This window comes from Monodon monoceros, unplaced genomic scaffold (assembly GCF_005190385.1).
Source record: "Monodon monoceros isolate NGI ecotype Baffin Bay Population unplaced genomic scaffold, NGI_Narwhal_1 Super_Scaffold_22, whole genome shotgun sequence".
Classification (NCBI taxonomy): domain Eukaryota; kingdom Metazoa; phylum Chordata; class Mammalia; order Artiodactyla; family Monodontidae; genus Monodon; species Monodon monoceros.
The window spans coordinates 94,096,503-94,108,930 of NW_021703779.1; the positions used below are offsets into that span (position 1 = coordinate 94,096,503).

At 43.2% G+C, this 12,428-nt stretch overlaps 1 protein-coding gene across 1 annotated transcript in view; it reads right to left on the reverse strand.

The window, feature by feature from the left end:
• The window catches only part of TRPC5 (transient receptor potential cation channel subfamily C member 5), a 133,514-nt gene that overhangs the window by 48,891 nt on the left and 72,195 nt on the right, over nucleotides 1-12,428 (reverse strand). Inside the window, exons 3-5 of the mRNA XM_029240598.1 lie at nucleotides 6,287-6,623; nucleotides 4,783-4,922; nucleotides 10-332 (exon numbers count right to left, since the gene is read on the reverse strand). Coding sequence (XP_029096431.1) covers nucleotides 10-332; nucleotides 4,783-4,922; nucleotides 6,287-6,623 — 800 coding nt within the window. The remainder of the gene's footprint in view (nucleotides 1-9; nucleotides 333-4,782; nucleotides 4,923-6,286; nucleotides 6,624-12,428) is intronic.

Here is a 12,428-nt window from a genome sequence, read left to right on the forward strand (position 1 = left end):
GAGTCTTACGTGGAGAAGGCATTGTTCTGTTTCTCGCATCGGATCCCCTTGCAGTTGTTGGGCTCATCGATTGCTCTGGTCTCATAATAAAAGTAAAGCTGGTTCAATCCATTGGCAAAAGCCAGCAGTACCAGGCAGTAGATAAAGAGGAATTTGAGGATATCAAGCAACATGCGCCCCAAAGAGATCTGCAGAGGCCCTAAGTGGGAGTTGGCTGTGAAGAGGGATATGAGACGCAACGAACTTAAAATGTTGGATATCGCAAAGAGAGCTTCTGCAATCAGAGTTGGGTGCCACATTTCCCATTCTTCCCTTGGACGAGAACCATTATACTGGAAGAAACAACAAGTGCACAAGATGAGAGGTACAGCGAGCATTTAGAAAACTTTCCCCTCTTTTCTCCCTTCGAAAGTAAGCATCAAGCATTCATTTATACAACAGCTCCCCCCGTGATTGGCACTATTTGTCTTTTTTTCCCACCCAATCAATACACGATGCTAATAACACTCGTCCTCCCACTCTCATCGAAATATATACCCAGCACATAGATGTAGAAAAATGAATTTCAGAGCAATTATCTGGAGTAACCACCTGTAGTTTATCAACAGACATTTTTGAAGTGTGAGTTGACCAGACTGTTGAGAAGTGTCCCTGAAACAGAGCCACAGGTATGCCCAAATCACTCTGCTTCCTAATGAGATTTCAAATCAACTTTCCTACCCAATCCGCCATTTTGTTCTGAGCACTGCAGACGACTTGTAGTTACTGAAGGACAAGCGACAGGTTCAGTCTCCTCAGTGTGCAGTGTTCATGTTGACTTCCCTGCTGACTGCAGTTTGGGGCTGATAGAGCATCCTTAGAGGGTCATTACTCAGAGTTTTCTGCCAATATGCTTTTCTCCCATACTATTACAAATGGCACGTCAACCTTCCAGGTAGTAAATTTAGTACTGTCCGCACAGTGGTGTATGGATGTATTTTATTGTTCCTTTGACAGTCTTACAAATTGCAATGTCCCTCTAGCACAAATGAAGAACCAGGGGTTGAAGAAGGGGAAGAGCCAGGATTTCTGGGGTTGGCTGCCCATTTTTCAGTCTTGCCTGAGCTTTCAGCTCCCGGAACATTAGAGGTCGCCTCGTGGAAAGATGGCTTCGACGTGAGGCCTGAGCTCCAATTCGGGCTTTGTCGCTTAAAACTGCCTCTCTCTCTCTCAATTTCACCAGAGAATGAGGATAATATCTACTCCTACCCACTGCACATGTCTGTGATTATGTATCCATATGTGAACGTCTGTGTACTCCATAAGGGGAGGTGTTATGGAAATATAAGAAATTGCTTTTTACCTTCCCCAAGACAGAAGTAGATTTTGCCTGGAATTCAATCTGAAGCATATTGCCTTGAGCACTCATCTAAATATCACAATTTCTCAGGACTAAATGTAAACAACTTTCCTGAGAAAATGTTGCATCGAGGGCCAAATTATATTGTTAGCATTTCTAAAATGTGCTTCGCTTCCAACAACTGAGGAAACTGGTGTTGTTAAAATCATTGTGTGTATCCAATATTCTTCACTGTCAGAGGAGTTTGGAGAAAACTTGCTTCTGTTTCAAATAGACTTGGGGTGGCCAGTTGGTCTTACACACTCTTGGCCAAATCTTGTATCTCTCTGTTTTTCTTTCTAAAGAAAACATTTGCTGCATCGTTGTGAGGGGTGGACATTGTTATGCCTGTTTTACAAGTGGAGGAGCTGAAATCCAGAGAGGCAGAGTGAGTTGCTTAAGGTCACACAGCAAGTTGGTGGCAGAGCCAGGACCAAAACTCAGGTCTCTGCACACTCAGTCTAGCACTATTTCCGTTAAATATTACATATATGATAGTTGATATCACAGCACGTATGTTAGGTAGGCCTTTACAGGTTTGGTGGTCTATGTGAAAGATGCAGATCCTTTGCTGATAACAAAACAGACCTGTATTTTAAAACTAAGTACTCTCAACTGGAACATGCATAACTCATAATTTAGGGTTTTCTCTCTCCACAGGCACACCTGTAACCACAGGGAAGTCTTCTGCCCATGGGCTGGTGAGTTTGGATTTGCAGGACAGTCAAAAGTGTGAAAGGTGATTCTCGTGGCAAATCTATGCTTTGCATGTATATTTTTGGAGAAAGATATTATAGAATATGATAGCAGGGAATAAACTTGGAGCTCGTTTAGCCTACGTAGAGGTCAGCAGACTTTTTCTGACAAGGGCCAGCTAGTACATATTTTTGGCTTTGTGGACTATATGGTCCCTGTGGCAACTACTCAACTCTTTCCTTTTAGAACTAACAGGCAATACATAAACAAACAGATGTGGCAGTGGCCCCAATTTGGCCTGCAGATCATAGTTTGCTGACCCCTGATCAAACGCAAATGGTTTTCAAATTGCGTTCCTTCAAGCCTGAGGGTTCAGTGGAAGCACCTGGTGGCTACTGTGGAAACCAAAGAGGAGGCCTGGAAGATTCATTCCTCGATTCAAATTCATTCCTTTGAGCTCCTTAATATATTCAAGTTCTGCATAAGTTTTAATTTCAAGATGTGGTTCCATGGAAAACAATTCAAAGCCTGAAATCCATTGATCTAGTCCAGTTTTATTTTTCAGAGGCAGTGTCTGAGGCTCAGAGAGGTAGAAGGATGGCCTGTGGTAACCCAGCTAATCTAGCTCATAAATATCAGAGCAGGGATTACATTTACGTTTCCTGACTCTTGAGTTAGTGATATTGGGAGGCAGGTGACTTTTCTTATATTCTTTGGGATGGAATGCAGCTTGAAAATTGGCCTCTACGCTTTTCAAAGCGGGGTGAACTCAAAAGCAAAATAATGTGAGGTGGAGTATATATACTGTTGACTAGTTTTTCACTCTAATGAAGGATTTTCTTAAGGCCAGTTTATGCCATGGTGCTTCTGTACTGCCTCAGTACAATAGTGATCTGAAATTTTTCAAAGGGCCTGGGGACCAGCCCTGTGTCTTTACCTCGTAGAGGTTGGCTCAGCCTACTTGGAGAAGTTCATTTCAGACTGGTGTGCCTCTGTGCAAGCGTGGACCAGACTGCCCATTGATAATTTCTCAATGCAAATCCAGTCTGCATGTGGAATGTCTTGCTTGGTAAATTCTCCTTTCTTGAGAGGGACTCTAACTTCTTGGTAAATGTCGTTTTTTGGGTTAAATGTCAGTTGAGGGGCATTTACTCAGCTTAGTGGAGCTGATTTATCCTTACAGTCTATGGTGGGGAAGTATCTGGTCCTTGGAAGGCTTGCCAGTGAAATTGGACAGGTTATGTGATTAACTAACGCTGGGCATCTGTTGACACATTTTCACATCCCCAAGGGTTAATCCTTTTGATCATTTATTCTAAACTTTCCTGTTTAAGCAGAACCCACCAATTTCTAGATTGATAATTTATTGTCCCTTCAGGATATAAATACCGCTGCCAAACGAAGAATTTTTTTTTTAGGCAAACAGTGTTACTTAGTCAGCAGAGTGCCAGAATGACATGGATTTCATCCAGGCACATTAACCAGAGATTCAAACATTTTCCTTACCAGCTTTTTCTTGTAACGAAGTTGTAAGTATGTGTTAAACGATCACCACCAGTGAAAGCATACTCATAGGCTTTCAAAAATGTTTCAGGACTGCATTCAATATTCACGCTCCATGTAACTAACTCCAAAGGTCTTAAAATTTATGCAATATGCATATTAGGGATATAAAAATAAACTAAGTTGGCGATTTGGGGGACAGCCATATTCCCATTCTAAAACTCCTTCATGTGGGATTTAGTGCCAAAAAGCATGACTGACTAGACAATCTTGGAGATGGGATTGTCAGCCTTTCTCACGCTGGAGCAGTTCAATTCAGGGTATAGGGAGCACAGCCATTCCATTATCTAATGAGCACTAAACTTGAACTCAGAGCCTGTGACTACCCAGCATGAGGTGTTGGACATGAAGCTGTTTTTCAGGATAATTCAGGCTGTACATTGTGCAGGGACAACATCAAGGTGGTGTGTGTGTGTGTGTGTGTGTGTGTGTGTGTGTGTGTGTGTGTGTGTGTGAGATCTAGATTCGTAGAGAGACATAGATTGGGTGATACTCGAAAGGCGGGATTCATAACAGCTTGAATGATCATCCTGGTGGTGGAAGTGATGTGATTCTAGGGTTCTGCTCCCTATCCAATGAAGAACACTTGAGGGAAGTGTGAATATTTAGCTCTGGGAAGAGACAGCTCAGCGGGTTAGGGAGAGATGACTTCATATTGGAAGCCCTTTATGGAGAAGGAGCAGCCCCGTTCCATTTGACCCTACAGGGAGGAAGGATTACTAATGGATGTGTCACAGGGAGAATAGTATTAGAAAAATACAAAGTAGCACTTTTTAATGAAGTGACAAGTATTGAGAGAGGCTTCTGGAAATTCAGTGAATTTCCTAGTCTCTGCCCTGTGCAAGCATCAGTGGGCAATCTTCTTGGCGAGGACATTGTAGAAAGGACGTAAACGCTAATTGAGATGGATGACTGTCAGAGTTGAAGAAGCTAAGAACTCATTTGCAAATTGCTCCATTCTCCACTTTCTTTGGTTAGGTGGACACTGCTTACAAACCACTGAAAGAATGTCTGTTTTATGGTACTTTTCCACATGGACTGAACTGTCATCAGCACTTTCCTCCTAAACTTTTTATGCTCCCACAGCTACAGCTTAATGTAACCAAAATCATTGTTTAAGAAAAATGGCGAACATTCCAAGTTACCTTGACATAGGCCACGATCTTCAAGGAAATAGTTGCCAGGTAGAGTGAGTTCATTGCAAAATCCATCAGGTTCCACCAATCATGGATGTATTCAGTAAATCCACCATCCCACATTTCCTTAATCTCCCCCCAAATGAAACCTGAAGAATGGAGGCAAAAGGTTTATTTCTTCACAGCCTCAGACTAGACATCATAGCAGGATTCTCCCAAATGAAGAAAGAGGAAATCAATGAATGAATTGGGGGTCAGTGGAGCCCCTAGAGATAGTAATAACTTTCTTCTTTCTTTACTACCTCACCTCCCTGTCTTGAACTTGCCAAGGATAGGCTTTACCTAAAGATGCCTATATGTTATAATTTTCTGGATACTACTCACTTTTACATTGTTACCACAGTTACTGGAATGTTGTTGCAATTCAGGGCGTCTGATTCTACCCTCTTCCCATTTTAGAGTAGGGGTAATTTCATCAATGAATTAATTAGGTCAATATTATCCCATAGTCCTTAGTTTCCACTATGTGCTAGAGGGAAAACTTCTCAATGAGCTTTGAGGTGAGCAAAAGCTGGCCAGGGTCCAAAGTACTGGATGTTGGGACTGAAGCTAGGCTATGGGGCCCAGAATAATTTAGAATCCTCTTTTCTCCTCTCTCCTCTCATCGCGTGTGGGTTTCATGGAATTCTGCCTGATGGCATAGATGTTTCTTTAGCCTTGGAATGTGGAAAGCAGTAAAAGGCGTGGCTGTGGTCTAAAGCAGTGAGTCTCAGACTTTAAAATACGCGTGAATCTACCGGGGACCATGCAGATTCTGATTCCACAGACCCAGGGTGAGACTTGAGATTCTGCATGTCTCACAGGTTCCCAGATGATGCTGACGTTGCTGGTTTGGGGACCACAGTTCGAGCAGCAAGGACTTGGAGGATGGAAATGCATTGGAGGGTCCAATGCAATGGAATTATGCCTGGAGGCTTCCGGTAAGGCTGCTTTAACCATGACTTGTGTGAATTTCCCAAGGTTTTCCTCTGGTTGTGAAATCAGTATCCAAATAGGATGTGGACCCTGAATAAGTAGTGGGATTGTGTGGAGTAGTCACAAGAAAGCAGCAGATCCAAGTGCCACCCCTCCCCCCCAACCCCAGTCACGGGAAAGAAGGCATTGAATAGACTGACCAGCACTTGCCCTGCCTAGCTTACCTGAGCCTGTCCTGACTTAACACTTGGCTTTCCCTCTAAATCAACTGACAGACAACCTCCTTGTCCTTGATGATGTTAGGTTAGCTGAAACAAGCCTTGGGTACACTGTCAATCTCACGGTGAACCCTGTGGTGCTGAACGGCCAGGGCCTGGGGAAGAAGGAACCACATTTCTGACACTCCCAACAAAGGACAACCCCGCTGCACAGAGGGAAGGTGCCCGAATTCAGGGCCAGTCCAACTGCCTATTCCAGTAGTTTCTTTAGACAGGACCAGCAGGCAGTCTGGCCATAGCTCCTGGTCTCTTTGACTCACCGAGAACCCAAGGCAATATCATCCATTCCACTACAGTCGGGGGAGGCCCCTGCACATGGAGGTCCGTCCTGATGATGTGCTGAGAAGCCAGGAGAAGCATGAAGAGGAAGGTCAGATATGAGGCTGTGTGGCAGATAAACTTGATAAAGGGTTTCTTGATGAACAGCCCAAGGTTGCTCCTGGGTGAGATCAGATAAGCAATAGACAGCATGGGAAACAGGAACCCAATGGTCATGCACGTCAGAAGCTTGACTACCCAGTGTTTCCGCCGCCATCCAGGGAAGCCATCGTACCACAGAGTGGCAAGCAACTGTTGGCAGTTGGGCTGGGCCACAAACTGGGAAAAGAAGAGAACAAGTCAGGCATCTGGGATGTCCAGGTGGAAGTCTACATTCATAATGGCTCTCCTAGTTTACAGCCAGCTGCACGGCCAATCCCCAGAGGAGGCCTGATCTCCAGGCTCCCATGCACGGGTCTAACCTCAGAGACAGCTCTACATGTCAAGCTAGGAGACTGGATCTTCCTTAGGGTTGATTATTTGTTTCATACATTAAACAGAATCAATCACTCTGGTTTGTGCTTTGGCATGGCCCCCTATTCCCCCTCCCACTGTGTTAGAGAGATGCTTCCCCGAACCTGGCTCTGCATCAGAATCATCCAGGGAACATGAAAAAAAAAATCCCAATTCCCAAGTCACACCACAGGCTGACTGAATGAGCCTCCCTTGGGAGTAGAGCCTGGGCAGCTGTTTTACAAAGTTCTCCTGGGAATGTACATGCCTCTTAGCAGAGAATCATGGGGATGTTTCATTTCAAATGGATTCACTTTTACTCATTCCCCTAGCTTACATGAGGTCATCAACAAATGTGTACTCTGGGCAAACACGAACTGGCAGCAAATAAGCTCATGCCTGTGGCTGTGGTTTGGAATGGAAATGAGTTCCCTTTTTGATGCTTTCTTTTTTCCCTTTTGGTTCTGAGCACCTCTTGGTTGGCTAGCAAAGAATCAGGTTGCTACTTTGCCATTTATTTAACACGCTCTCTAGTCTAGACATGCAAAGGAGACAAAGCTATTTGGGGGCCAATATTATACGACAGTGTCTAACTCAGCTGGGATTTTACTTAAAGGCAATCTACAGAGTGTCAGTGATTAATAGTTAAGAGATCATCAGCATTGCAAGTCACCCTCCGGCTGTTACTTCCTGGTAAGCAACTCAATAGGGAGCTCAACTGTCAGCAATGATTTTAAAGATTGCCTCTATCTGATTACTCCAGCTTCCCATGGGAAAGGTTAAACAGCACTGCACCATACAGCTTACTAGTACAAAGGAAATAAAATTCTTCCATCATTTACCTAACACCCAAGGTAAACTAGCCCAATTTTACTGTCAGTATATCTGTGAAGGTCACTAACTTCCCACCAAAACCATTCTTTCTTCCTTGAGCACAGGCTGGACTACATCTCCCAGGCTCCCTTGCAGTGAGGCGTGGCCACATGACCAAGTTCTCAATAATGGAATGTGAGGAGAAATGATGAGTGGCACCTCTAGGCCTGGACTATATATGTCCCCCATGTGTGCTCCTCCATGTTCTCTCCCCCTTCTTGCTGAGTGGGGTGTGGTAGCTCAGGGTGGCCTAGGGGCTTCTGTCAGCCCGTGTCCTTCAGTGACTATGTGGAGGAGAACTATCTTGTTGACCAAGAATATCTGTCTTGGACAGTTACATGACTGAGATAATTCTATTGTGTTTGAGCCATTATCCATTTTAGGGACTAGCCTACCCTAAAGCAGTTTACTATTACTAGGTGACAAAAAAAAAAAAGAAAGCTCTAAAGTCTTTTTATCATGTGATCTCATTTTCTCCAAAGATGTTCACGATCCCCCTTATGTCCTCACATCTCCTTTTCACACATTTACACACAAAAAGACAAAATCCCATACAGTCCCTTTCTACTCTTCTTGGCATTATAGCTTATGCCAAAGGCTGGGATGAAAAGGTCCTAGAAAAAAAGGTATAGAAAAGTAGAAGGGTAAAGCAAAATATTTGGATGCAATGGGAGAAGCACTGGAAGCACCCAGTCTAGTGAGGGGGACACATATATAAAAAGACAGTTATGAAACAGTCTAGTGAGGGCATGGAAATGCATAGGAAAACAAGGCGTAATGGGAGCACAAAGGAAGGGCAAATTCGGACTGCTCTGCAAAGGCTTCCTGGAGCAGGTAAGACCTGAGTGGAGCATTGAAGGATGTGTAGAAGCTGGCTAGGTGTAGTGAAGGAGATGGGAAGAGAGTAAACAGCCAGAGTAGCGGGGATAACATGACTAAAGGCATGGAGGTGAAAAAGAGCGTGACTGGTATGGGGAGGTAAAGCCGTCTGGGGAGACTGCTGCTTGAACTGCAAGGCTGTGGATGGCAAGAGATGAGGCTGGAGAGGTAGGCAGGGGTTACAGAAGATCAAAATGATAGTCTTTGGCACAGTTGTGGCAGTCAGTTTTTGGAAAGTAACTTGTGAAGCATTTACTGTATCCTGAATTTGCACTCCTTGCAGACTTGTGCACATATACTCCGCTTTCAGAATAGTTTTGCAAATTGTACACAAACAAACAAAAAGGGTGGAAGCTTTTTAATAAAGAAATTGCATTTATAAATGATCTGTATTAGAATATAAAAATCTCCAGTTATAGTCAATTACTACCCGTGTTGTACAACAGATACCTTCTATTTTAGTCACTAATAAAGGGCTACACAACTCAAAAAAAAATGATAGTCTTTGGCCATTATAAATAGTATGACTCATTTTAAGAGCAATGAGAAGCCATAAATGATAGGTTCGTGTGTGTGTGTGTGTGTGTGTGTGTGTGTGTGTGTGTGTGTGTGTGTAGAGCAGTATAGTAGAGTAGTTAAGACTATAGACACTTGAGCTAGATTGCACTGGTTCTCTCTGCTCTTCAAAGTCTTCATCTAAAGAATGGAGTTAATAACAGCATCTGCCATATAGGATTCATGTGAGGATTAAGATCAGTTACTATACATGAAGCACTTAGAACTATGTGTAGCAAATAGTAAGGGATCATTAAATCTTAGCTGCATATATCATTATGCATGTGCCAGAATCAGATTTAGACATTAGAAAGATCCTATGATTATTGAGTAGAAAATGGATTGGGGGCAGAGGGTGGGCAAAACTAGGGGCAGGAAGACCAGTTAGAAAGCTGTTATCAATGTTGTACAAAATGATCGTGACTCAGACTAAGGTAATGGCAGTGGAAATGAAGAGATGTGCTCAGATTCAAAATATAGTGAGGAGGTAGAATTGGCAGGATGTGGTGATGGGTGGGAAGTGAAGTAATATATAGGGTGAGAGGGTAAAAGGGAGGGAGGCTTCTCTTTTGGGTGAATTGGTGGACGGTAGTGCCATTAATCGGGAGTGGGAACACTGAAGCTGGAGCAAGTTTATGGAGATGCATGCATTTTTATACCTGCTGAGTTAGATTTGTCTGTGGGACATCTAAATGGAGATATCCAGACTGTAGTACTGGTGTTACACAGCAGGGGTCAGCAAACTTTTTCTGTAAAGGGCCAGATAGTAAATATTTGGGACTTCGCAGACCATATCGTCCCTTTTGCAAAGACTCAATTCAGCTGTTTCAGCACAAACTCAGCGATACATAATATGTAAATGAATGGGTGTAGTTGTGTGCCAATAAAACTTTATTAACAAAACAGGCAGCAATTTGTAGTTTGCTGTTCTACAGTATTGTCCCCCAGCTGCTGCCAGAACCAGATATTTGGACCACTTTGCCATGGTCTTTATGGTCTCCTAGGACTTCTTCTCCTTGTGTATCCCCAATAACTCTGACCCAAGAAATCACTCTCCCCTAAAGGAAAAAATGCAGATGTGAAACTTCTTTTAATAGTGGATATGACCATCCAACCTTTATTTTCAATGCCTCTGCTCCGATTTTCGATTTGGCTGAACATAATAATTTTAAAGTTGAACAGGTTTTTATTTTCTATTTTTTATATCTGACAAGAGTAGTATAGGGTGGTATGGACTCTGGCAGAACAAACTGCAATTAGAATATTACAAAACAAACTTGTCTTAAGCCACCATGTAGTATCTAATCCAGACACATCTGTGAGCTTTGAAAGCACAATCCTAATTCCTGCTTGCATATTGAAGTTCCAATTTGAGTTTATTTAATCAATCTCTAGCTGACTTCGAGAATGCCTCACAAAGAGGGACTGCAGGAAAAACAGCAGTGCCTATGTGTTGTGTGCTTGATTGCACTATAAAGGCCAAACTGTACAGAGCCTAGAGCAATAGTTTTTAGTTTTGATGAAGTCCATTTTATGTTTTCTTTTGTTGCTTGTGCTGTTGCAGCCATATATAAGAAACCATCACTCAATCCAAGGTCACAAAGATTTACACCTATGTGTTTGTCTCTGAGTTTGATAGCTTTACCTCTTATACTTAGGTCTTTGATCCATTTTAAATTAAGTTTTGCATATTGTATGAGGAAGGGGTCCAACTTCATTTATTTGCCTGTGGATATTCACTTTGTCCTGAGGCAGGAGATAGATGGACCCCAGGCTGAGCAGCTAGAGTAGATCCCCTGTGGACAGATACTCCAAGACAAAGCTAATAGCAGGAGCGAGGAGGAGCTAAGCCCTGCCCAGATAACAGATAAAGAGACCACATATTTCTCATTCTCGAGGTCAAGGAGACCTTCCCAACTACACGAGCGCAGAAAGGCTCCTTGGGGGGTCAAAAAGGGAGGAGGCGCCACCCCATAGTAAGTGATGTCAACCTACCCATAGACCTCTTCGCTAGAATCCATCTTGGTTAAGAGGTGTGCTCGCACACAGGGGAGAACCCTGAGATAGACCAAATACAGACTCAGAGCCAGGCAAAGCGAGGTGATTGGCCACAGGAAACCCGGAAGAAATGCCCCATTTAAGTGATTCAAACTACCACGCGGTGTAACTCTGTCTCTGAGCCTGCCCGTGTGTCTATTCACACGTACTCTTTTTCCTCCTAATAAACACTTGTTTCACCACTTTCCGTCTCTTTGTGGAAATTCATTTCTGCAAAGCCGACAGGCCAGGGCCTTGTCACTGGCTACTGTCCCTGATGGTCTAATGACTGGATTCAGTGTTCTCACTGCTGAGGCCTGACTTCAATCTCTGGCTGGGGAATCGAAATCCTGCTTCAAGCCAGTACGGGCCGAGGCCACCCAAGATCAGTCCCAGCACCATTTTTTGAAAAGACTACTATTTCCCCATTAAATCGTTTCGGTATCCTGGTTGAAAATCAACTAACCAAAAATATAAGGGTTTATTTTTGGATTCTTAATTCTATTCCATTTATCAGTAAGTGTATCCTTATGCCAGTACCCCACTGTCTTGATTACAGTAGCTCTGTAGTAACTTTTGAAATTGAGAAGCACGAATCTTCTAAATTCTTCGCTCTTTTTCAAAATTGTTCTGGCTATTCTGCCTCCATTGCATTTCATGTGAATTTTATGATCTCCTTGTCAATTTATGCAAACAAGGAACCTGGGTTTTTAATAGCGATTGCCTTGAACCTGTAGAACAATTTGGGAAGTTTTGCCCTCAGTGTATGTAGGGGGTGAAGTCTGATGGGTAAGTCAAGTCCCTTAGGAGTTGCAACTAGGAGCTATTCTTAACATAGATTAACTACCATACAATGAGCTCTTATAGTGTGCCAGACACTGTACCAGATTTTCACACAGATCATCTCACAGCAACCCTAAAGGCAGATATCAGTGTCATACCCATTTTATAGACGATGAGACTGAGCCCAAGCTCACATTCTTGGTAAGTAGTGGAGCCAGGACGGGAGCCCTCGCTTGGCTGACCATAGACTAAGCTCTTAAACACTGTACTCTATCAATCTCTGGATGGTATGAGCTGAGGCCTGCAGAAAGCTGGATTTTCCAGTATCTTCCCCATTGGCCTTGCCACAGTGACTGAAATGCCCACATCATTTGTTGCTTTGGGTTAAGGCCTTGAAGTTATATTCATGTTTGTAGGAAGTGGTAATATGTAAAACTACTAACCACCCTTAACAGTTTAAAGTGAGTACCTCAAAAATAAAATAAAGTGAGTACCTCATATCAG